The sequence below is a fragment of the Limanda limanda genome, chromosome 5 (genome assembly GCF_963576545.1).
Source record: "Limanda limanda chromosome 5, fLimLim1.1, whole genome shotgun sequence".
Taxonomy (NCBI): Eukaryota; Metazoa; Chordata; class Actinopteri; order Pleuronectiformes; family Pleuronectidae; genus Limanda; species Limanda limanda.
In genome coordinates, this window is record NC_083640.1 from 9,271,767 (window position 1) to 9,298,442 (window position 26,676).

General features: G+C 41.4%; 1 protein-coding gene across 1 annotated transcript in view; it reads left to right on the forward strand.

Annotated features, from left to right (window-relative positions):
• The first annotated feature begins 652 nt into the window (after positions 1–652).
• LOC133001247 (tetratricopeptide repeat protein 28-like) overlaps positions 653–26,676 on the forward strand; it is a 188,466-nt gene continuing 162,442 nt past the window's right edge. Inside the window, exons 1-2 of the mRNA XM_061070773.1 lie at positions 653–682; positions 3,388–3,687. Of these exons, the coding sequence (XP_060926756.1) occupies positions 653–682; positions 3,388–3,687 (330 nt within the window). The remainder of the gene's footprint in view (positions 683–3,387; positions 3,688–26,676) is intronic.

A 26,676-nucleotide genomic window follows, 5' to 3' on the forward strand; every position in this document is an offset into this window, starting at 1 on the left:
CCACTGCACCTTATCTACCTATTTATCTTGTGTTTCTGTTTTTATTCTTTCTACCTCAATATTTTTTATTTTATTGTATTGTATTGTATTTTATTGTATTCAAATATACCGGCTGCTATGACGACTTAATTTCCCTTCGGAAATCTATCTACCCATCTATCTATCTATCATTTCTACAGGTGCCCCTTTTCCATCTCCAGCCCTGACCTCACTAGAATCTATTTACGCCTCTGTTTGAATCCCACTGTTTGAATGACTCGTCAAAGAAGTTGACAAACAAAACAAATCATAAGAGCCAAACTTAATAAACGTCCCCAGCAGAACCCAGTACACACAGTCCTGACTCAGACTCTCTCGGACCTCCTCGCTCGGAAAGTCCGCTATGGCACCGGGGGGAAGAGAGGGAGCAGGAAAAAAAGGAAAAGACTTGACAACATGGCGCAGTTTCCCTGAGAAAAGTTTCCTCTGAACGACCCGCTCGGCTGCTTCTCCTTCTCCTTCTCCTTCTCCTCGCTGGTTCTCTGACGTGGACGTGTGTTCTCCTGCGACACTCGGAGCAAACAGCGGAGGACAAACAACGAGTCAGCAGCGAGGAGGCTGATGGGATGAGAGCTGCGAGAAGAAGAAGCTCAAACCACAGCAGGCAGACAGGATGGAGAAGCCAGCGACTCTCAGAGGAAAGGTAAATACACTGAAAACAACCCGCTGCTCCGCCAGCTGCCATGTTTGTAGTCGTTTGGCACGTTGTTGCCTGCTGAAGAAAACTTTTCCTTGACAGGAAATACCGAAATGACCATTCCTGCGAAAAGCTCGTAAAAAATAAAGGAGCTCTATCGATTTTCCAGTCATGCAAACTGCCCTGTGCTGCTCTCTCTGTGTGTGTGTGTGTGTTTGTGTGTGTGTGTGAGGGCTCTTCTGTTAAACACAAATCTAACTGATACTTAATGTCAGTCTGCAAACTCACATCAACCTGTATTCAGTTGTTGCAGGAGCAGAGAAGCTTGAGCTGCCACGGATTCTCACAGTGGCAGTAAGTTTGTGTGCAGTAAATCCACATAACTCCCACAAGACCTGGAATAAGTGCAGTCTAGATCCTCAGGAGTTGCATGTTGTTTCTCTGAGAAGTTTCACGTCTCATCCAAAAGGTTTCCTCAGTTCTAGAAAAAGGTCGTCTTCACAACTATTGGACAAGAGGCGAATTATCCTCAAGAAACCAGAGCGAGTCCAGTTGCCTCTGTGCAGCTGTACAACCCCCGAAGATGCCACAAGCTGGATGACTGAGAACTTTCACCGATATGTTGCTACACACTCTGGAACGAATTCCCTTGGACTAATACGAGGAGCATATAAGAGGACTTTTCTAAGATCGGAAGAAGCCTTTTGGTCACTTGAATGTGTTTTCAAGAAACACAAGCAAGTCCAGTTGCTAATGCAAGCTTGCTGAAGACACCACAACCTAGATGACTGAGAACTTTCACAGATGTGTTGCTAGCTACACAATTTGGAAAGAATTCCCTTAGACTAATGTGGGAGTATGAGAGGACTTAGAACGGATCAAGCCTTTCGGATGAGAGATGAAACGGTTGCAAGCCCTATTCACACTCGTACAAGTCTTTAAGAAACCATGACTTGGATGACAGAGGATCTGAAGTGCAATCCACAGTATCTTTGCCTCTGGAAAGTTGATTTCATCTCTCTCTCTCCTTATGATGAGGTTGGTAGGGTTGTCCTGTCCTCTGTGTTGGTGTAAGGCCCTCATTATCTCCCTCTCTCCACCCTTCCTGCCCCACCTCTACCCGCATACTGCAGGCAGCCCCCAGTGTTTTGAAGCAGATGAGACAACACAGATCAGACCCTCTTGATTAGTCCCCCCCCCCTCCGAGTTCTGCCAACCATCTGAAACCAGCGTCTGCTTGAAGGGTGAACCTACCAGCTCTCTGGGCCTTGGATGCACTGATCTATAATGGATGCTTTTCTTGACATTTCTTTGAGATCAAGACTTTAATGTCAGTCTGCATGACAGTGCTGTCAGTTGTGGTTTTGGCTTCACTCGCTCAGTCTTCTTGTCTGTTTCCTGAGGGGATGGGATAACCTCTCATGGCACGTACTGTAGGTGATTTCTGCAGCTTTGTTATTCTTTCGCTAATCTGTGGGCGTTGAATCGGGGATATGCTGCACAATATGAAACAGTGGACGCTTAAAAAGTCCAGCCAAAGAAAAGCAGGAAGTCAGTCCCCTTTAATCTTTTATTGTGTTGTCCTGGAAAAACCATAATAAATGATGATCTCAAAGAGAAGAAGTAGATAAAGGTGGCGAGAAAGAAGCAGCTCGGTATGGCAGTGTAAACTTGTTGGATCTACTTTATACCCACAACGCTCATGTCTGCTGCTGCTGTTGCTGTTGCTGCTGCTGCAACTCCCTGGGCCTCTGGAAGTAATTACCCAGCCTGCCCTCTCCCAGAATTCAGTCTGAGGAGGAGGTGTGGTGAGAAAGAGGTATAATGGAAGCCGGCCCAAAAAACATTGCAACCCGAGATGAATTTCACGATTCGCTAATACTCAGCAAAGCGTCCATGTTAAATGGATACGCAACAATCCTAGTGTTATACCCCAAAAAGAGAGAGAAAGGGTTTATTTTGGAAACCTTCTTTAATCTAGTTCTGACAGAATATACCCAAAAAGATACATGTTCATTTAGTTTTTTATGATTAATCGCAAAGTCCATCTGCAGGATTATATAAAAGATTACTGAATGGATTTCCACAGAACTTAGTGTAAGAATTGAACATTGGCCAAGAATAAACCTATAATAAACTTTGTTAACATTACGAGATCGTTTTTTTCCCCCTCCATATTTTCATACATTTCCCAGAGATATAATTTATGAATCTTGATGGAAAAAAACTGGTATATTTAGGGAACTGTTGAGTCTATGAATTTAGATGCAGCTTAATTGAATTAAGCCTCCTTGGTGGAGGTATTCACTTCACAGAGTGCCACTGTACTTCTTGGACAGCAGACATTGGTATTGACTAAATACCAATGGCTCTATTAGATTAGTTTCACTGAGCCGGCACACACAGTACCAGGATCCTAAGTCTGGCAAAACTAAATTAATTTGTACATTACTAATATTATTAAGTACCACCATGCTTTACCTGCTTCAAATGTCAGTATTTTTGTTGTACAAAAATGTTTATTGAACTCAACTTTCACGTTGTACCTCACATACACACGCACGCATGTACATTTATATATCGTATACACAGTTTCTAACACAGTTTCAGAAACCGCCTTTGCATTTATTATGATATTCCTTCACATCTCAGTTGCATGATCTCTAAACATTGTGAAGACATTGTCACTCTTCTTTGTCTCCTTTCTCCAGTTTTCAATCTTCAGCTCTCGGGCAGCGGGCAGACCGATCCGGTGTTTTGGTGGGGACGACGTGGCCGGGTCTGGTCTCAGCAAAGCAGAGTTCATGGAGAAAGTGCAGCAGAGCAATGAGGCGTGTCAGCGCGGTGACTTTGAGGCGGCCGTTCATTTGTACAGTGAGGCCCTGAGAGCCGACCCACAGAACTGCATCCTGTATAGTAACCGTTCGGCAGCACTTCTCAAAATGGGACGACATCAAGTGGCTCTGGAGGATGCTGAAAAGGCTTGTGAGCTTAATCCCAAGTGGCCCAAGGTAAGTGTGTGTCTAAGGCTTAACAACAACTATGCGTACACAGAAACTAAAGATAATATGTTGCAACAATGCAGCCTCGGTCTGATCTTTTCATGCTGCATATATAAGACAGAAATGATTGAATTATCTTTAGTGCACCAAATAGCCTGAGGTCATACTGTGGAACACTGCTTAGTTCACACTACACGACTTCCTTTCTTATGATCGGGAGTCTTGCAGTTGTTGTGAGCTCAAACTACATGACCATGAAAACACACACGAGAAGAGACACGCTGAGTCTGACTGATCCTCCGCGTCCTTCTCACAGAATGACGTATCAAGCAGGAGGAGGTGAACAACTTCATTGGACAACGCATTTGTTAAGAGTGCAGACCCGAGCCTGAAGTTGGTTGGAGCTGTAGCCGACTATGACTAGATTTTCAGCAGGTTGGAAATCTGATTGAGCCTGTGAAGCGTCAGGGACCCGTTGGCAAGCCTCTGTAGTCTTTGAAGAGCTCTCACATAATGATTGGCGACTGTCGATCAATTGCCAATGGGGGCGTTTGTTGGCAACTTGTAAAACTTGCCGTCGACTGACAAATTGAGCCGAAAATCGTGATGTGTCAACCAGGCTATTAGTTGCATGATTGACATGGGGACTTGCTATAATTAAGATGTGAGAAATCACATTCACAAACATACTTGAATGTTGTGTTGCTTTCTGAAGTGACATTTTTGTGTTTCAGATTCTCGTCACATTCTCAGTCCTGGGTTTTAATTCTCGTGGTCGCCGATCAATACAATTTTCTGGGGTCTTGTCTTTGAGCTTGTCCAGGCCGTGTGGACTAACCTGGGATAGATTTCACATTACTCAGCCACAGAGACCACTCGGAGACCAATTCCTCACAGTGATAGAAACGCATTGATCCCATGATTTAGCATGGAGCGATACTTTTGTCTTCTCAGAGAGAGATTGATGATAATGTGGTAGAGTGGTATTGACGATGATTTGTCGCCACCCATGATGCATCAGTGGCCACCTCTCTTTGATCTGAGGTCTTGTACCTTTGGTGCTCAGGTAGGTTTACTTCTCTCATGCATCTTTGCATTGAGAACCAACACTGTTACTTGTTATTACGCAGACGACCTTGTCTTCTTTTTGCATTTTCCCCATAAAATATTGGATTTTCAATGGTAAAAGGACATGAAAGATAAAGTCAAATATCTGCCACCAAATTCATCCTGTCATCACTTATTGTTCTCTGTAGTTCTTCATATTTCTGTTGTTATGAAACTCGCTGTCTTGATGTTATTTCTACATGTATTTCAGAACAGTGCCTTTTCTCTGTCTTTTGATTTCCAGTGGAAAACAATAGCCTGCACTTCATGTCATCGCTTCTCACTCTGCAGCATCTTAAGTGGTACGTCTTGTTAATTCGGGAGAGATTTCATAAACTTTTGAGGCCGACATAGCCAAACTACAGCTGTAAATCACGGCCAAAATCATTCTCCTTTCTTTTCTTTAAATGCTATCCAAGCACAATGAACTCTCTGTGGTCTGACTTGGGGGATGGTTGGCTTAATCTAGACAGTGTAGCTCTGCTTATTCCAGGATTTAGTGGCTGACAGCTTTGACTCTCATGCTAAAGCTTGTGCTTGAAGAAGACTCAGTGTTGGTGTATAGCCTGAGCCTTGTTTTTTACCAAGTAATACGAGACAAAGGGAATAATATGTCTGTGGAATTGACAATTTTATAGTTGACACAGAGGACTGCATGCTCATGTTTTAAGTCACTTGAATCACCTCTAGGGGTCAGTCTTGTCATAGAAGAAGCTCTATTAGAGTGTTGGGAGTGCACAGGACACAAATGCATTTAAGCAATTCAGTTTCCAGTTCATTTTTAATTTTTTTACATTGAGTGCATTCCGGGAAATGTTAATATTCATCATGGCTGGCTTTCATCTTCATGGCAAAAATGTGCTTGAGCATCATGCAGAATATAGTGGGAAGTGTGTTTCTGCTTGATAAATGCACAGTTGGAGTTCGAAATCACAACAGATTCCTCTAATATGTCAAGATAAGAAATCTGAAATTGTAGTTTCATTCTTTCTTTATACACTGGATACATCATAATTCCTATATTCAGTTAGTGCTTCCTCTAAGACCTGATTAGGGTTGGGTTCTTGACACTCAACGCCTTGGCCGCAGGGAAAGACTTCAGCGTTGTAGAGTCCATCTGCTGAGCCTGGATGTTTAATGAAGGACCAGGGATTAAATCACAGGCAGTGTGCTGGCATCCAGATCCAGTGCTCGTACACAAAATCATCAATCATACCTCCAGAGTATGACTGCACTTCTGGACCGGCCCGTCAAACGGTGACAGGCAACGCTTTTTTTCGCTGCCCCAAGCACCAGCGAGCAGCCCACCCTCCTGAAGCCCGCAGCCACGCAGCCTGTGAAGGAAGCCCCTGTCTGATCTGTCAGCTTTCCCCTGCCAGAAAACACACTGTGAAAGAAGAAAGAAAACGTGTGGATTAATGACCCGAGACAGCTTAATGCCCCTTTGTACCCCACCCTCTTACTGAATATAAAAAGCTTAAATGAGAACAAAATAGGTTGTCGTTTCATAGACACGGGGCCACACTTGTGTGTGTCTGGTCGTGCGTTGTCTTTATGAGCCAGTGTGGGGGAAAATGGGGTGTATAATCTTTTATGGGCCTGAAAGTACAAAAGAAGGGATTCTGAAGCAAATTGTTAAACGTCTTTTTGAAGGCCCACGTCTGTGAGATCTACTGCCAGCATCTATTTGCAGTGAGCGTTTGTGCTGTTTAGGTGTATCCGAGTGACTGAGGGGACTAAACCCGTTTCTGATTGTGTCCCTGTCTATTCTGCTCCCTCCATCTGCTCCCTCGCTCTCTGCACGGCTGTGCCGGTGACATGTTAAACAAACGGTCTTTTCTGCTATCACTCCCATTCTCCTGCCTGAGCGCTGACAGCAGAGTTCCCAGGGAGCCACAAGACAACTGGCACTGCAGTGTCAGGGGAAACATCTCCATCATTTACATATCTTCTGATTATAGGTTATGATGGTGCCTATCAAGGGTATTCCATCTCCTCAAGAGTTAATTGCCAAAGTTGACGCTGACGCCTATTCATAATGATGGGTAAAAAAACAACCCTATCAGGCTTAGTTTCTCCGATGGGTCTTTATTTTTTCCAGTTGCAGGATTTCGCTCGTATACCTTCTTCTCTGTCACAAACGTAAAAATGTCCTTTTACATCCCAGCGGAGGGGCCTTGGTTTTAACTGAGACAATGAGTGTTTGGTTTGGAAAAGGTCACTGTGTGTGGAGTGCTGAAAGGGGACTTTAATTACAGCAGCAGCCTCTCCAGTCATTGTGTGAGCGAGTGGATGCTGACACCTTGAAGAGGCGTAAAGCTTTTTTTTCTTTTCCGCAGAGCCGGGGCGATGACACCGGCTGTCGCTGCCGCCGTGCGCGGAACAGACCGAGAGGAATTGCTTTTGTGATTTGAAGACCTCATCCTTCGCCACTCTCGGTAGCGCTCTGCTTTTCATGTGGGTGAAAACCACTGGGTTGTAATGCTCCCCTGTCGGTGTGAGAGTGCATTAAACTGGCTCTCATCTGATCTCGGTGTGTTAAAAGAATAAAGAAACCAGTCCTTTGATCTCGTGTGGAGGAGTGATTACAGCTCTTGTACCTTTCTTGTTGCTTTCAATTGCACCATCTGAAATATTTATCTCGTTCCTCTTTGATGACCTGTGCTGTTATTCTGACTCATGCTGAATAATGAGAACTTCACAGTGAGGCTGCAGAAAATAGGCTTAAGTATCGGTGTATTTGAGATGGCAGAGCAGAAGGATTTATTAGGTGGCTTGTTTGTTTTGACGCATTATGAGAACACTGAGCTATACTTTCATTTGTATTACTGTTATGTATGTTTGTCTTTTTGTCATAATTTTCTCTGAATCAGTTTTCCACTTCTAAAGGTGTCAACCATTCTCTATGGGTGGTAATCCCAGTCTGTCCACCAGACTGAAATCTCTGACATGCATCACTGACTGTATATAAAGAGGGACCACACGATTCAAACACTGCCATTTTGCTCATATGAAGCCAGAGTCCACAGGGAATAGTGATCTGAGGTTGAGGCTGCGGTAGTGAAGTCGTTGCGATACACATTCTCAGCCGATCTAGAGTCAGTGTCATCTGACAATCAGAACGTTGTACCCAGTTTTTACAGCATCAAATAATTAAAACCAATCTTAGTGTAAAAATAAGACTTAAATGTACATCAGTGTGATTAGAACTACCTAAAATGAGAGAAAGGTTATTTGAGAAAGATTTATTTGACGTGTATCCTTACTTTTTTATTTAGAGAAGGCGGGGTTCATTACCTAAACTGCAGCCGGCCACCTGATGATGATCAAGACGCTTTGGCTTCACTTTTGAGGAGAAAATGTTGTGCATCTTTATCTACAGTCTATGTCTTCAGAGGATGAATCCTACTGACCATGGAGATCCTTTGACTTTTCCTCTAACACCACTGTTGATTTTTTTACGGTTTTTAGTCAACATTCACGGTCCTCTAGGATCCTTTGACTTTTCATCTCAGCAATCATCAAGTCAGAATTTTTCATTTGTCAAATTTAGCAGATGATTCGTTCTTATTGTGAAGCTGTGAACATGCTAAACATCTGAATCTTAGCACTGTTAGCATGTTGCTGTTAGGTTGAAGGGCCCACTGTGGCTAGCTGCAGACTCACTTAGCAGGGCTCAAGTTCATTTTCATTCCTCTCAGTTTTGAGCTGTTACAGATTTCAGCAGCAATAATTTAATCTGTACATTAACAGCACTGACGGCTGCATTATATTTCCTCAGAGAGCTTGAGCAAATTTAAATCTACTAATGAAATATCATACTTATTTAATTCTGAAATAGAACATTCTGAACTCTATATTTATATCTGGGTCATACTATGCATTAATTCATATTTAAAATATATATGCATATGTATGATTATAGCACGATCTGGTTTGATTTAATTTGACATCAACCTGCATATATACCTGCCTGTGGTTAAGAAGACAGTCATAAAATATGAATGCTTATAGTTAGTCACAAGCCCCCCCCCATCAGACAGCCCAGGCTCATTAAGATATTGTGCAGAGAAAGTTGCTCACCAGGTAGAAATCTCAAATCAGATGTATCCGTTTTTGCCTTTGTGGTTTGGAATTATTGGGATCCAGAGGAAAGATGGGGCACAGGAAGCTCATCTCCTTATCTATGCACAACCTTCAGAAGTTCCTGCTTGTCAGATGTAATTACTGACACTTTACATTCAGTGAGGCTGACGTAGGAGGAGTTCCATGCATAAAAAAACTGAAAAATATTCATTGCAAAAAAAGTATTTTGCCCTAAAAAAAAAGGCGAGGAAATGACCTGCATAAATGAGAGAATTTAAAGTTTTTGAAAGTAAACCCATAATCTTTGGGGACATACAGCATCCTAGAATATGCAATAGTCTGGAAGCAGATGTAGTGCATGGAAATGTGACTTTATATTTGGTGGATTAAAACTGCTCTGATTAGATTAGTCTGGAAAACACCAGATTGTATAAAATGGAAAATAGTTCTTCTTCTCATAAAGCTGGTGTATGCCTTCAATTTATTTTATCTTTAATCTCAGTTTGTGATAATCATGAGTTTGTTGACCGTTTTGAAGACCACAGCAGAGTTTTGATGTAAGAGGTTTTATAGATATACTCTTATTATGACAGTATGCATTCCCCACTGTCTCTCTTGTGTGCTCTGGGTTAAAATAAGGTCTTCCCACCACTTCCCCCCCCTCTTCCCACTGCTCCGCTGCTGTTTTCCACCAGAGCGCCAGCACTCGCCATGGAGAGAGTACAGTCATGAACCACTAATAAGAGGGTTCCGCTTTGCTTCTACCCAGCCGAGGCTTGGACTAATGAACAAATCAAATGAATGGCATGTAATTATAGGCCAGAGAGAGCGGGACGGACAGAGGGTTGGCGCTAGTGGGCACAAACCTGAAATTATTTGTCTGGAAAAATCTGTGAAATGAGCGGGAGCAGTTAAATTCTGTCATTTTTCCTTTTGGAGTGCCGTTGTGGCCAAGCAGCGCCGCGCATGTGCTTGGACCACGGTGGAGGGAAAGTGACCACACACACACACACACACACACACCCACACACAAATACATACACACGCATGTATGCACGCACGCACACACACACACAAACACACAGTCAAGTTTTCATGACTTCAGAAGTTATTACATTGATTTCCCTGAGACTAACCGTAACCATATTTACTACTTACTTAACGTCTAACTAAACTATACCTAACCTTAACCGTAACCTTGGGGCGCTACGTCTTCATCCTAAACTTAGCCTCAACTTTAACCTCAACCTAAATGTTACCTAAACCTAATCTTAACATATAGTACCCTAACCCAAACCCAAGCCTAACCTTGACCCTATCCCAAATCTAAACCTTACCTCAACCTAAATATAACCTTAACCAAAACCAAGCCTTAATTTAACCTAATCATAACCATAACCTTACTTTAACCTAAACTTAACCTTAACCTAATCTTAAACCAAACCTTAAAACTTGTCTTCACATTAAAATTAGTGGATTTATGTTCCTTTAGTCCTCATAATGTGACTGTGTAAATAAATGAGGGTCCCTACAACATGAGTAGTTCCTTGGACACACACACACACACACACACACACACACACACACACACACACACACACACACACACACGCACACACACACACGCACACACACACATACACACTGTTGGTATGTACCAAACTACTTTTCTGAGATTTGCTAAGATATTCTGCTAAGAGGGTTATGTCATGTCTTACTGATTAGTGTTTTGTATCCCATTCCCAAGTGATAGTATTCAGTAATATGCAACGTACATTTACTGTTTTGTTATCCACCTAATAAATTACCTTCTTTCATCTTCCGAACTCACTGGACACATCAACAGTCAACACACACTGTCCCACTCAGGTCACATCACCATTTCTTGCTTCTGCGTCTGTTGAATTGTCAGTGAGTAACAGAGCTCAGGCACAACATGTAAATGATGCCAGCGATATAAGTGGTGGAATTTAGACTCGGAGTTGTGCTGCTGTTTTCAGTCTGTTAACTCAATACTGTTGATGTCTGTAGTATGTTTCCCTTCTCTTCAGACTTTAAAGTCTTGCTCACCAGGGCTGCTGCGATGACGGCCAAGTGGTTTTCCTCTCTGCCACCCAGGCGCCCACCAAATTGTAGTGTTTGGTAAAATTGAATCTGCTTTCAAGAAACCCCAGGAGCACACACACATAAAAAAAAGGAAAATTGGCCTGTCGTCTTTCTTTTTTTCTTAACAGTTACCTCTGTACATGATATACTTTATCTTGCTGTATCCTAAATAGTTAATAAAGAAAAGGTTTTCAGGTTCCGATGATGTAACTTGGTTTGATGTGAGTGTGATGACCTCGCTCTCACCCCACAGCTGTCTGTCTCCAGACTGCCCCCGGGGGCGTGGATGAGTCAGAGCAGGGTGCTGATGTCACCCACATGATAATTTGTCAGACCTATCAACACCTACTGTCCAACTCAGACCTGATTTTAAAACCGTCTTCGTGCCCAAAAACTACTGGATCCAAATTCATTGAGTGGATTCTGTTGTTTTCCTTTTGCTAATTTGGTTTTACTGTGTGTTTAGTTTTGTATAAATCTCTTTGTTTTGTCGTGCCATTTTGCAGATAAGCTATTCAGAAAATTAAATGCGGTGGTCTCTTTGTCCCAGAAGAAATAAAGTATATGAAAGCCCAGGTAAGCACCTATAAACTAGAAACTTTCAATCACGATAAAGACCATCTGTGGCTGCAGAATGTTTTTCTCCCTGCGGATACATCATTTGATTACCGGCTTAATAGGTTTTTGCTTGCTATTACATGGCAAGAAATGTCAAAAGGCCCAGAGAAAGCAGGCTCATTGTCATGCTCGTGGCGTAACAGTCTGTCGTTGATAGTGGATCAGCTTTACAAGCCGGAGGAAATGAGGAAAACAATTGCTCAATTCTCTGAGCATGTAACCCCTTGCGTTCAAGATGCTGTGTCTTTTTTTTTTCCGCCTTGCAGGGGTTCATCTTTCTGTCAGCCTCAAATTGTGCAGGCCCCTCCCACCTGAGGAGCTTGGCAAAGGCTTGGGCCCCAGACCTGGATCTCTCCAGAATTAGCACAGCCTGACTCTGCTGCAGGGAGGAAGCACTCCCATCGGGGAAATGGGGTAGAGCAGAATGCAACCTGCAAGAATCCCATTAGTATACACTGCATAAGCATGGCAAGATGAATAGTAGAGCGTATTGTTTCCCCGGCTCTGATCCGCTTCCTGATTCCGTCTTCACCTTTAACCTTTAGGTGACGAGTACACTCTCATTTGTCTCGTGTGTCAGTGCCGGCAGGTTTCTCACGTAAGAACCAGAAAAAAAATGCAAAGCAGACTGGAATAAAGGAAAATTATTACACAGATTAATTTGATATCTTTCAGCTTTTTATGAAGGTGCAAAATTTGGTCTGTGTTTCCATCTCAGTTGGAAGTGTCCCTCTCTTAAATGTTTCATACGGCCCCTTCCCATGATGTAACCTCCTTCGCCGAATGAGTCATACGCCTTGTTCTTCCCAGAATAATAAATTGGTGTGGATAAAGGGGCCACTAATTTTATTTCCAGGTGGCTGAATAGCACCTTTGGAAGGAAGCAGTGCAGTAGCTCTAAGTAGTTATTACCTGAAATGAATGAAAAAAGTGGGTCAAGACCTGAGTGTGTTTGTTTGGGAAAGCTTTTCATCTTTCTGCTCCTCGGTTCATCTCCTGTCCTGAATATTAAATATTTTTCTGGTCACAGTTATATTCTCATCCAGTTAGCTTTGTGTATTACCTCATTTAAAAGTTAAAACAAAAGAAAATTGTATGATATTTGCCTAAATGTTGTCACGGGTGTGTTTGTTGGGTTGTGAACAGTATTACACTAAAAGTACTGAATTGATCAACATCAGACTCGGTGGAGGGATGGGTAATGGGTCTGGGATGACTCATTTATATTTTGGTGCAGCTCCATTAATTTGAATCACTTAAAGTGAGATTGGAGATTTTCTGAATCTGTTTAGATTTTATTGAAAAAATCAGAAACTTTTACTGCATGTTACAGTTTGGTGCTGATTATACTCATAGATGTGAAGGATTCTTTGGTCTTTGTGGAGATATACGCTCTACTGAGTGCAGTTCTAGTATTATAAACCTATTATGTCAATGTCAGACCTTGGGATTTACAAAATTGCTCATGGCCAGAAAAAAGCGAAATGCATTTTATAAATCCTACAAAGAAACACTGTATGCTTTGCTGAGGAACAGCAGCCTTACAATTAATTCTGTTGTGCTCAAGAGTCCGAGCGGTCAAGTGATTTTCATGTCCAGAAAATAAAGCCCATCAGTCGCTTGACTGGAGTTCCGAGTCCATTTCACTGAACAGAAACAAGGCTGAATGGTGGATATTTGTCCTTTACCAGAAGTGCAGACACTTTTACAAACACTCCATACTCTGTTGAGAATTCCTGATTATTTTGTTACCCCTGTTAATAGTGGAGGTACATGCTGGTTTTTATTTAATTACATTTGCTAGGCCTGATTCTGGTTTAGCTGCTGACTATCATTGAGTTACACACTTTTCACATATCGTCCCTACTCACTCGTCTGACTGCATAGTGGGAATGAGAGAGGCACAATTTTTCCTTATTCCAAATCAGAATATTATCAAAAATTATTTCATAATGTTGATTCAAGGGTAAGAATTTACTGAATACAGTGTTTGTTTGTGAGTTTAATAATGACTGTGGTCCTTCTCAAAGCATTGAGGCTCTGACCAAAGTAGCATATTTCTGGCCTTAAATATGAATTATATTCATTTGCAGAACATTGGGACAGATTGCAGAAGTTCTTATAGCATCATGCAATGCTCATAATGTGCATATGAGTTTTGAGCATAGCTGTAGGACATGACATACGAATAATACACTGATCTGCTCATAGTGAATCAACAAAACCAGAGTGGAAATGATGAAATGTCCCAAAAAGGTTCCCCTGCTTAGCTGATTTGAAAAAGAATTAGCACCTCCAAGTGTATATGCTGGCAAACCAATTCCGAACTTCTTAATTAGCATGCGCGTATCGATCAGTGACAGAGGTTAAAATGTGTGTGGCCCATTTGGATGGAAACCCCTGTATTTTTTGTAAGCCTCCATTTGAGATTGAAAGCTCCACAGTGTATATTTAAGTGAAAAGAGCGATTATAGCTCATCTTTCTTCATTACTGCAAATAGAAACAGGCCACATTACTTGGTAAATCGGAGTATTACACCAGTGTAAAATGTCAGTGCACATTAATAGAACACATTTGTTCAATAATATGTCACTTCAATGTGTCACTGTTTCGTTCAGAAGCCATCACTTAAAACATCAGGAGAAAACAAAGTCTTATTTATCAGCGTCTCCCATGTGGAACCAGAACATGAAATGTAATCAGGCTTAAGTTTAAATATGACCTAATTTTGTCCGTTAAGCGAGAGCTGCATGGACAACATTTTTTTCAGTTATTACACAATTAACTGGAATGTCATTGATGATTAATGAAAGAGGTTTCATAATAAATAATGGATGTCAGGAGTTGGTCGGGGCAGTCTGGAACCAAACATGCAGCATGCACAATATTATGTTAACTTCTGTGATGGCAATAAAAGATTCTATCCTCAGACGGTGAGCAGGAGCATTTAATATTTAAATCCATCCCAGTAAAAGATGGATTGTCTCTTTCTGTCTCAGTGTCTTGGTGTGTAATGGCCTCCAGCTCAATTCCTGCCTCTAAAGTGCTCCTTCTCGATATCAGGGCTCATGTTTAGGCAGCTAAATTACTCATTTGTGTCAGGTTATTACAATTAGCTGTTTGAGTGCCGGCACTTTCGTGTCTTACCTAGATACTTCCCTCTGATTTTTTTTCTCTCTCTCTCCATAATGAGTTTTACAGGGTAACGCACCAGCAACAACGACAGTAGCAAGATGGAAATGCCCGGGGAGATGTATTAGCTCAAAAACCATGGAATGCAGGTGGTGTGTTTATGTGTGTGCAAAGCTGATAAATGACTTGGATATAATCTCAGCATTTGACCAGAGGCTGAGCTGCTCCAGTCAAGCGTTAAAAACCACCCACACACGGTCTTCAACAGAACTCCAGTGTGTTGCTGTCTTAATGAGCTGGACAATCACATATAAACTCAGTGACCAGAAAAAAAACGCAAAAATCTCTGTAGCACGCTCAATGATCTTATATTTGGCTGTGATGCTATCTGGCACACGCTGTGGTGGAGGCACCTGTAGACTCCCTTGTTGTGAGGTTGTGCTGAATCTGGCTTTTTTTGTGCTTTCCTTGTCTGTTGGTGGTCGACTGATTTCGTCTCCGGTGTTTAATGTGTAATTAAACAATCATTCATCATTCAATCAGCACCTTAGTGTATTCGTTAACCATTAAGGCTCATTTATTCTGCCTTCACGCATGAATTAAACATCCTTTTCTAACGATATGACCGTCCCTGCCCAAATACTTCCATGTGTCCCCTTCATTGACCTAAAAAGGAGGTTAAAGGATACATCCACTAGAGAGCAGAGTTTTGAACTACACCAAAAACATTTCGACAGTGGAGAAGGTTGTGACAATGTAAAAGAGGCTATGTTGGAAACACAACTTATCAACTCAAGTCTCTTCTCAAAATGTTCTGCCTTTGTTGAAATATCTTCATTCCTCTTTTGTTTGAACTGTCATCCACTCGGCCAGCCACGCTTTCTAATAAGCACTTGGTTAAAGGTGTTCGATTGTCATGTATAAAATCATTCACTCTGGAAATAAACAGCGTATCCTCTATTTGAAAGTCCTGTGTTTCCGACCTCCTGCTGACAGACTTTGTTGCTCTTTATATCACATCGCCTGACCTCCTCCATCTCATACGTACATATGATGAACATGTCTTCTCTTCTCCTGAACAGAAAAAAAGAAAAAACAGAAGAGAACACAATATGTCTTCTTTAAGGTATAGGTGTTACTTGAGAGGGATTACTGGAATAGTTTCACACACAATCACCTGATTTTTATTCCCCCCACCTACATTCAGCGAGGAATATCAGGGTCAGACAGAGCCAATCAGAGAGGAGAGAAGGGGCGGGAAAACAATAACGCACACAGATACAGTCCTGCTAAATGTCAGGCGCACCGGTGCGACCAATGAAAACGTTGAGTTACACTTGCCAGACTTTTGGTCTAATGTGTAACCAAAATGGTGGCACTCTGGGATCTTGGCAGCATTCGAACCTGTCCCGCCTGGAACCCACAATCATGCTTTTTTTCAAAGTCTGTTCAATAATTTAAGCCCATTTCTGCAAACTCATTCACATGCAAGTGTGGAATTGGAGTTGCTTTTGTGGGGATACAAATGCAAATAGTGCCTCTGGACTTCCCATGCAGAGGCGGTTTTTATTTTTATTTTCAAGTGATTAAAAGCATACAAACCCTCCCCCTGCAGTGACAGACTTATTTTCTCACTGACTCCTGGTTTCTAACAAAACAAATGAAGTCAATCCAGGCTTTTGGTTGTCAGGGTGTTGGACTGAGCCACAACAGCTCTCTAACCATAATAGCTGTGTTCAGCCCTCATCACTAATGATTGCCCAGTCATCCTGGGCAAAGCAACCACATTTGGACGACTGACAGCCACCTCATTTAGTCTCGTTGCCTCTGCAAACTTCTTTGTGTTGAAAAGTCTCTATTCCTTTTGTTTGTGCCAGAAACCACTTGAGCGAATGAGAGGGAAAGCATTAAGTTATGAAGCAAAAGGAGAAAACATTACAAAACAACATAATTCTTTAATCCATGCTTAGCAGACGTTGGCAGCTAGAACACAGTGTAGACAAGAGTATCAGTGCAAATTACATTTTGAAATAAATACATAAATGAAAATATGCTGAATGAAAATCGTTTTACCATTAAAATGAGTTCTCAGATATAAAATACCCTCTTATCCCCCTTGTTCACTGAAACTCTAAAGCTATACATGAGGAGGAAAATTACTTTTGTAAATTGGTAATCTTAAATTACTGAGTAGAAATTTGTCTATCCCGATATAATATTTTGCTTAATTAGAAAGGCTGAGTTACCGTTCATGTTTCTCCTGTCTATCTTAATACATAGACACCGTACATTAGTCATGTCTGAAGGAACTGAAAGGTTAAGCATCTCTGCCGAGGGAATCAACTCGATTGTTTGCACACATGTAATTGTCACAATGTTTCCCCATTGGACCGTCGCAGCAGCTGATGAGTTAACAGTGAATTGACAGTCAGCAAATGTCATGTTACACTGATGCTATCATGTCATTACATTGGAAATTAAAGCAATAATCCAGTGGAAGTGGGGGGAAATACCATGATGCTAATGTCAACCTACATCTAGAGATAGATAGAGCATCAGCAGAGCAACAGTCCAACTGAATTCTGGTCATTGAATATAAAAAGCCATTAAGAAAACATCCTTTGAAACATCTACATCAATGTTTATATGTGACAGACAGGTCTTGAATCAGTTGTTTTTATTTCAGTTCTGCAAGGTTCACATACACAAGCTTTTTTCCTGTTTTTTCCCATCCACTTTATCTATTGATTGCTATTTGGACGTGAAGAGGATTTCAATAAATGTGAAAGAACTTGCCAACCCTACCTTTGAATGGAGACTCTACATTCACCATACGTGTGCATGAGCGTGACGGTTGTTTGTCTCTGTAATTCGCCGGACACCTGTCCAGGGTGTACTCCGCCTCTCTCCAAATGTCAGCTGGGATTGCCTCCAGACCCTGCGACCCTTAAGGGATAAGTGGTATAGATAATGGACGGATGGATCTTGAATTGCTGCTTCCATTTTAATCCTCACAAGCAATCTTGTGATCGGGTGGATGCATTTGTTTGTGCCTCTTCATCTTCCTCACTAATGTCAAATCACTATTTTAATTCGGGCTTTGTTATCCATTAAAAAGGTAGATTGTGTTGTGCCTTGTATAGATTTAAGTCGTTTCATTTGAGCTTGTTACAGCTTAATTTGAAAGGCTGCAGGAATAAGTGTGTCAAATTAATCCCGCAGAACGGTTGCATCCATAATTGGGGTCTAGTGAGCTCCAGCGTTTCTGTTTATTATTGATTAATGCTACCCAATTAGTGCCTGGCACATGACTATGCTGGTTAAATGATGTAAGGTTGTGTAAGACAATTCTGAAAGCTGCAAAAAGAAGAATAAGGGAACTGGATTTGCTTGTTGTAGCTGCACAGGACCTCCTCACAGAGGTAATTGAAGCAGCATGCGGTCGCCACCCTGTGCTCGAGCTGCTTAAATGGTGGAATCAGTCTGAGGTTTTGACCAATTGTGATTAGGTCGTGCTCCGGTAAACACAGCTCGCCGAGAACTGCTACAACCACTGAAATCGTTGCCGAGCAAAACAACCCACCTGTCACGTCGGTGTGTGAAAGCGAATGCAATGCAGTTATTTTTACCCCGCGAGGGGTGAAGCACTCTCGTGTTTTCATCTGTTTTTGTCGCACACGCAGCATCGACTCCCTTCTCCTTGTGTCGACATTTACGCCCGTCAGATGTGGAGAGGTGATACAGAGCAGAGGCAGTTTTTCGGTTGGATGTGCCACATGAAATGGTCTCCTTGGCTGCATCAAAGAGCACGTGTGAAGTGACCCATATGAAAATGAGGTCAGAGCCGTTGCCGTGCACACAGTCCTTGGGAAACTCGTATCTAACAATGTGCTGAAAACAGGAAACCGCTCTGGAAGTTTGTCAACAAAGCTCGGAAGTGACCTCTCTGGTTTGTCAGGGACGCAGTTGTGTAGTTTCACAAAGACAAAACAATTTTGAGGAAATTTTTACTTTCAGCTTGAAAACATAAACATAGATTATATTTTCAAATATCAGCGTCTCACATTGCACTTGAAAATAATGAGGGTGTATTTCAAGACAGAAAGTTAACTCATGAGTTTAGATAGACTCAAAACATAAGCCCTTGTCAGACATGAACACTGGAGAATGTCTGCACAATGGGGTTTGTCTTTCCCTTTTGAAGAACACAGCAGGAGATCCGTATAAATTCTGCTTTGGCTTTTGTTCGACAACAGCTTCAGCACTGAACAACAAAAATGTTTAATTCTCGTCGCCTTTCGAAGTCACGTCTTCGTCTGTGGTTTTTGCGTTAGTACCTCTTTTTCATCCGAGATATATGTTCACTGCAACTGACTCGGGAATTTCCCTTCTTACATACAGCCCCTGCAGGAAAATATCCAAAACTGTTTGAATGTTTGAAAGACGTCAACATATAGTGCTCATAGGATGTTAGAACTAATGTGAATGTATGACTTTGTGCACTGATCTGCTTTAAAGGCTCATATGGTTTAACTGCACTGGTGATATTCAGTGAACACACAGGATGTAAAGCTATTACCGTAGTTTATGCACTATCCCTTCCAAAGTTTGTTTACAGACACACGAACACTGAGTTTCATAATGAAATATACTTGTACGGAGCATCAGAATGTTTCTAATTACCTCCACAGTTTTCATTGACTCGTAAATAGAATAAATTACACATTTAACCCTAAGCACTGACATGTTTATTTATGATGTAGTCTCCTTTCTATTTCATCTGCGCACTTCATGTAATTGCATATTTGCATCCGCAGTACGACCACAGCTCTCATTTCCCCGAGCATCACTTATGGCACAACACATTCATCCACACCACACGAGATTTCACCATTACAGTGTGTGGTTAAACTCTATTACATTATATGTGTGGCTCTGTTTGTGGAAACATTTGGTTTTTCATTTCAGGCAAGATAGGGCAACAGAGGTATGGGGAAGGTAATATATCATGTCATGTGATGTAATATATCAGGCTGTTATATTAACACCCAGGTTAATATGCTAAATACAAACAAATGTGTATCTGTCCTAATGTGCATTTTATGTGATTTAAGCTTGTGTGCCGCTGTAGCTGAAAACAGGGTATGGGTTGTGTGTGTGTGTGTGTGTGTCTGTCTGTGTGTGTACTTGTTTTTGTTGCCTCTTCTGGGACATTTCCCATTATAAATACTTGTCAGTACCAGTATTTTTCAAGAAATATATGCAAATAACAGATGTCAGTATGAAGCCAGAAAATGACTTCATAGTGTAGTAATGCATTTACTTCTGCAAATAATAACATTAGAAACACAATCTTCAATTTATCTAGATTAATCATTTGTCGTGTGGTACAAATATTATGATAATTTGACATCATTATATTATATATAACGTTTTGCATTGCCTGATGTATATGCATATTCAAATGTGTAGGTCATGCAACGCCCCTTCCAAGGGCAGATCCAGGGGTGGGGCCAGGGGGGCACTGGCACCAGCTGAAATATAACGGGCCCCTTAAGTGCCTCTGTCCTGTCAGTCCGTCATTAACCGACAATACGAACAATACTAACAATTAGGGATGCACCGAATAGAGAATTTGTGGCCGAAGCCGAAGCCGAATAATAATCAAACGCTTGGCCGAATACCGAATACCGAATACCGAATGTGGTTGTTAAGTTTTTCATTTTTTTTTTTTTTTAATTTGCAAAAATAAAATACATAGACATGATTTTCAAAGAAAGTAAATGTTTATTTAACATTTCTGACATGTAGTGCAAAAAAGTGCAAAAGTTGGCACAAGTCTACTAAGTAACAGTAGGCTATAATGTAAACAATAATGTAATGGCTGAGGTAAATAGCAAGTGTGCTTGTAACATCAAACACTTACAGGTGCATAACATATCCCTGACCAGAAAAGATTTGTCATCAGAAAGAAACTGACATCTGAGACAAGACAACCCAAATTGCTTTACAGACAAAAACATTAAAACAAAACAACTGTGCCTGTATCAAGCCATAGGTCTACTTAGCCTACTCCTACAGGAACAGTGGCAGGTTCTTCTTTATGAAGAGAAGCTTCTCTGCTTTATCACATGTCAGTCTGTTCCTCTTCTCATCAAGGACATGTGATGCAGCACTAAACAGCCTCTCACTATCAGTGCTTGTGCATGGAGCAGCCAGGTACCTTGGAATGGAAACAACATTGTAGGTTCAGTTCATTGTTATCAAGCAATAAAAAAATAGTAATAAAGAGAAAAAGAAAACCAATCCTTTCCCATACTTTTAGCTTATTGTTTTAAATGTTACTGTACATCACCATTACTCTTGTGCACTTGCATTGTAGTATTCCTATATTGTTTTCTGTTGCATTAATTACATTATACATTTTGTTTTACCACTGTAAACCACTTTGTAAGTATGTTTTGAAAGGTGCTGTAAAAATTATTGACTGTTATTACCTGCGTGCCATCTGTGCTAAGTCAGGAAAGCGGCCTTGATTGGTCCTCCAATATGTTAGAGGATTGTCACTCCTGGGGATGGGGACTTCTGACAAGTAAGAGTCCAGCTGTTGAGCAGTGGCACTCGTTGTCTTCCTGGCATCTGGGTTGTTTTCCTGGAGGATCTCTTCAAACATGTCAGAGAGTGAGGGCACACGTACTGCCTCCGTGGTGCAGATTCTTTTTTTCACTGCACCCTCTCCCCCCTGCTCGGTATCGTGTAACGGGGCTCAATGTGCTCCACAAGTCTCCGAAAGCCGATGTCCTCCACAACACTAAACGGTTGATCATCCAAAGCAATAAACTCCATTACCTTCTTCGTGATTGTGTTAGCTTTGGCATTGTCCTTTGCAAACTTTTTTGTCTTTTCAAAGACCGCGGCCAGGGACGGAGTGTGGGTGCTGCTCGGAGCTTTCCTCTTTGATGCTACTGCAGCCGTCGCTCGCTCAAACTGAGCATGCTGCTCGGGGTGTTTGGCTTTAAGGTGGTTAATTAAGGCAGTAGTGCCAAAGGTCTTTGCGGACGACCCCCCTCTAGATATTTCGGCTAAACACTGCTTGCAAACTGCAATTCTTGTGTCGCTCTCCGACACTTTAAAACATGACCACACCGCGGACATCTTTGTTTACGTTTACCGCGTCACTAGACGATGTTTGCTTGCGTCATTAAAACGCGCCGCTAATATTCATCCTTGTTTTTCACTCATTTTACCGGATACCGAATGTGGCCGAATGTGGCCTTTTTTGCAATATTCGGCCGAATATATTCGGTGGCCGAATATTCGGTGCATCCCTACTAACAGTAAATATGAACATTTGTTAAGAATTTTTTTGAAGAACACAATGTGCTTGAACAAGGAACAATTCTCAAAATAGTTTAAATGATGTGCGGCTTTGCTTAAAGCTATAGAGACCGTAAACTAGGAAAGATTTAAACGTGCACCTAGTGAATAAGATCAGTGCATTTGTGTTGTATTTACATAAACATACATATACCCTTCATGGTTCGCCCACTGGTCCCTCCAATGCTTTACATATTTCTCTGCATACAGTACATGTTTGTGCGCTTGTGCTCATCTCTCCGTCAGCTGCCCGGGTACTCAATTAGATAATGACATTTTATTTCCTCTATAAGTTCTCTGCACAGATGATATTACACCAAAGCATCATTTAAGGGGATGCTTATATGGCAGTGCACAGCTCTCCGGGGAATCTCTTTGGTCTGACACTTTTAATTGGCCATTTGGGATCGTTTGATGGGTCTGTAGAGGTCAACACAGCGCCAGTATGAAATCTGAATATTGTCATCACACAGTGTACTTCGTTGTTTTAGCATGTCACACTCTTCTTACTCTAATACTACTACCTTGGCTGAAATCATCCGGTGCCAGTTCAGAAATCTCAATGTATGTTTTACGGCGGTGTAAGCCATATTAATTATAATATGGAACGTTCTAACATTGTCCCTGGTGAATTGTCAAAGGCTTTCGATTGTGTGCTTTAAATCCTACATGAAGACGGCCTTAAAGCAATCCAAGGCTAAAGCACCACTGATGATTCACTGGAGGTTATGTTCCTCTTTCATTTCACTGCTATTCACTCCTCAGAGAACCGTGGAGCTCAGAGACTGTGTGAACATTGTGCTAAGGATTACTCTAACTCCTCTCTAGTCTGTACAATGATGAAACCATCTCCTTCACCTGTAGCTGAGAACCTACATTACCTGACATCTAATTACAGGAAGATGAGTGACGGGATTTTTATTTGACTGTTACGAAGTTCCAGTGTCATATGACTCACTTAGAAGAGTCGACCTGCTTGTCAGGCTCAAGCATTTTCACGATGGTCTTTGTGATACTCTGGTAGAAAATTCTGATGGATGTGGGTATAATTGAATGTAAGGGCTTTAGCGCAGCTCAAAGCGCCGATGGTTTGCTGCCAGCGCTGACAATAACTGGGATAAAAGGCTCTTGTCTCATTGCTCTCATTCGGATCATTGTTGATCTGTTCCCTTGATAAATCGTAACTCATTGTTTGATTGCTCTGCCGTTTCTCATCTTTATCTCGGCTGCACTGTAATGGTCAATACCCTGGACCATTTGGTGCCATTTCACAGAGATGGTTCTATTATGACGGGCGAAATGTAACCCATCTGTGTGTATCAGTTTGTGTGTGTGTGTGGTGGGGGGGGCATCTGTCTGCGTTTGCCTGAAATGTTGGAACAAAATACAGACACACAAACGGATTGAGTTTCACAAGGACACAATATTTTTTTGTATTTTTTTGCATACAGACACAGTGTCCCCCCCCCCTTGTGACCATGAGTCCACACCTGGGTGATCGTGCTCTCCTTGTGATTTCTATTGATGCGTGACTCTTAGGATGACAATAGCAATTGCTGGTTGGCCGGTTCATCACTATAAAGGTTGTGCAGACAATCATCATCCCCAGAGGACGGATCTCAATGGACTCGGTGATCCCTTCATTTTTGGCTTAAGATTAAATGTTCCCACTTTTGGATGAATTTCACCATGAATGTTGCTGCACAGTTCCCTCTTCTCCTCGGGATGAAGTGTAGTAACTTCCATCAACTACGTTTACATGAACAGCACTATGCTGACTATTGGCTTTATTCTAAATAAGATATTTCAAATATGACGTTTACTAATAGAATATTCCTTTCATATTCCTGTTTACATGTTACAGAGCATAGTTGGATAATGACTTACTTGTTTATGTTCTGTAACTTTGTAACTGTCGTATGTCGATGTTGCAAAATGCTGTGAAAACTCCAATAGGACTTATTTAATGCGGTTAGGTAGTCTACATATAATGTTACTAAGGTCGGAAAACTCCACATATCTTAATAACATTTTTACTTATTCTGAGTAGGACATCATTTGGGTTAATGTGTTTACATGTCCGTGTCAGATTATTCTTCACACACACTGCATAAGGTTAAAGTTGGAGCACATTTGAATGTATATAGTCTTAGTTTTGTATTGTATTTGGATTTTTTATAGTAAGCTCTTTTTACCTTGCTTGTATATACATTTTTATTGAACTATTGCACTGCAGAGTTGACTGGTTTCTTCTTGTCCAACACCTTTCCTTGTACTGTACTATACGACAAATAAAACTGAATCGGGTAATATTGGAATCTAAAGCGTCAATGTAGAAATGTCTGGTATCAGTATCAAACCCTTCAATTCTTCTCTTAACACCTCTATAATACATTCAGAACCACTGACATGACATGAGTCTAAACACGTCCTCAAACTAGAATGACACTCAGTAGAGCACATTCAAACGCCATTCAGTCACACTATCAGTGTGTGAAGATATTTAATGTTGGGTATAGTTCAAGCGTCCGTGGTTACTTTCTGAGTGATTAGCAGCGTGACCCTCTCAGTGCATCTTGATGTGCGATGATATTTCTGCAGAAAGTCTGATACAGCTGTCTCAAGCCCTCCTCTGATCCCTTGGCAGCAGGAAGGGAGGGCGGGTTTCATCCTCTTATATAGGTCTTATTGGATGTGACAGACTAATAAAGAGTCTTGCTTTGGAGTTAGGGTGAAGGGTCGAAGCTGGCGATAAGAGTGTAGATGAGGAGGGATAGGACTTTGTGTGTGTGTGTCTGTGTGTGTGCAAGGGTAGATGTGCATCTCATGGAGCCCGGGCTCAGATTCCACAAATCCTCAGGGGACAGAGGGGAAAACTGGACTGGGATTACAGTGTCTCAACACCGTGTTCCTGCCACTCACGGAGAAACACTTCCTGTGCTGACAGAGTGTGAGAAGGATGCGAGACGTACAGGAGGGCCAGGGGTGATGATGAAAGAGATAACTCTAAAGTATCATTTCTCACATGGCACGTTATTAGAAAGATGAGACTTACCATCAGATTGCAAAGAGAGACATCACTCTTACATGTCAAATAAATCCCTCTGTGTTGTTCCTTTGATTGATGCAGATAAGTGTGAGATGAGTATAGTGAATATTAATGGTGCTGTAAGCAGTTCCAGTTTGGATTATGAAATATAACTTATTTGATTATTTGCACTTTCATTGATATATAAAGTATTGAAAACACAATAGAGAATGTAATATATAAAGTATATGATAAAGTGCAGTATAACATTGAGTCTGAAATAGTAATGTGAAACGTTTTGATATTATATAATAAAAAGTACACTGATGTTGCTCAGCCTGAAATATTTTATATGTATCAAATAAAGTAGAATGATAGGTGCTATGTACATTTATGAATCATATATTTTAGTAATATGTTTCCCATGACAATATTTAAAGAAGCTGTGTTTTGCAGACTGCTCTTAGATAGACATCATAGAACTGCATATAGAGATGGACAACATGGTGGCTGGCTGCAGTATAGGTCATAAACCCCACTTCCTCCACTCAAACTAAAAAGTCAAAACACATCAAATACATTCTACTTACGAATGGTTTTGGTCATTATTTCCAATAAGTTTGGGTTTAATTGCACAGACTCCATATGAGTAAGATGGCACCGGACAGTGGGAAGAAGGGGATATTGTGTCGTCCACCTATACAGTCTATGGAAGACATGATGTCCAGGTAGCATGTACTACATTCCTGTTTGTGTTTTTCATGCAATGTGCACATTAGATTTATTTTAGGAAAAGATTTTGAGCTCAGATCATATTGCTTTCAGTAAATCTATACAGTCCTTCGGCACAGGAGAAAAATCTGGGAAAACAACTGAGGGAACCGTTGACCACTGGGTAATGTTCCTTATAATAAAACAATAAATAAATGCTGGTGTAGCAGCAATGTGCACTAAGCCAGATTCTCTTTGTTCACTTATGGACCTTTTGTGCCTCTGTGCTTATCTGTATGCATCATACTGCAGGTGTTTCTTTTATTTGGTGGAGCTGGCGTGCATGTGACTTATTAGCCTCATGGCTATGTGACACACATTTTTAATGCCATAGATTGTTCACCTCACTGTGTAGCGGAGGCGGTGGTGATACATGTTTCATACTTGTTTCCTGTAGTGTGTGGTGTTGTTGTTGGGGGTGCAGGCGTAGGGGGTTGCACTAATTAGGACTTCGCTGCAGCTTTTGTGGCATTTTCACTCCGGCTATTCCCTTTGCGTCTCTGTTATTTAAAGAAAAAACTATTTTACATGGTCATGCATTATTCATGACACAGGTGTCAATCTGACCCTTGGTGACATCAGCTCAGAAGACGGCTAGCTCCAACCGCAAAACCAGCGGCCTCCCGCAGCAGTGCAGCGGCTTGCAATCATATATGAAGGTAGCTGTGCAAACAGATGCTCGGGGATTACGAGCTTTCTCATCGCTTTGCTGATATTTGGACACCATTTTACCTGTTTTTTTGTCATCGTCTGCATCAAATTATTGTCTGTT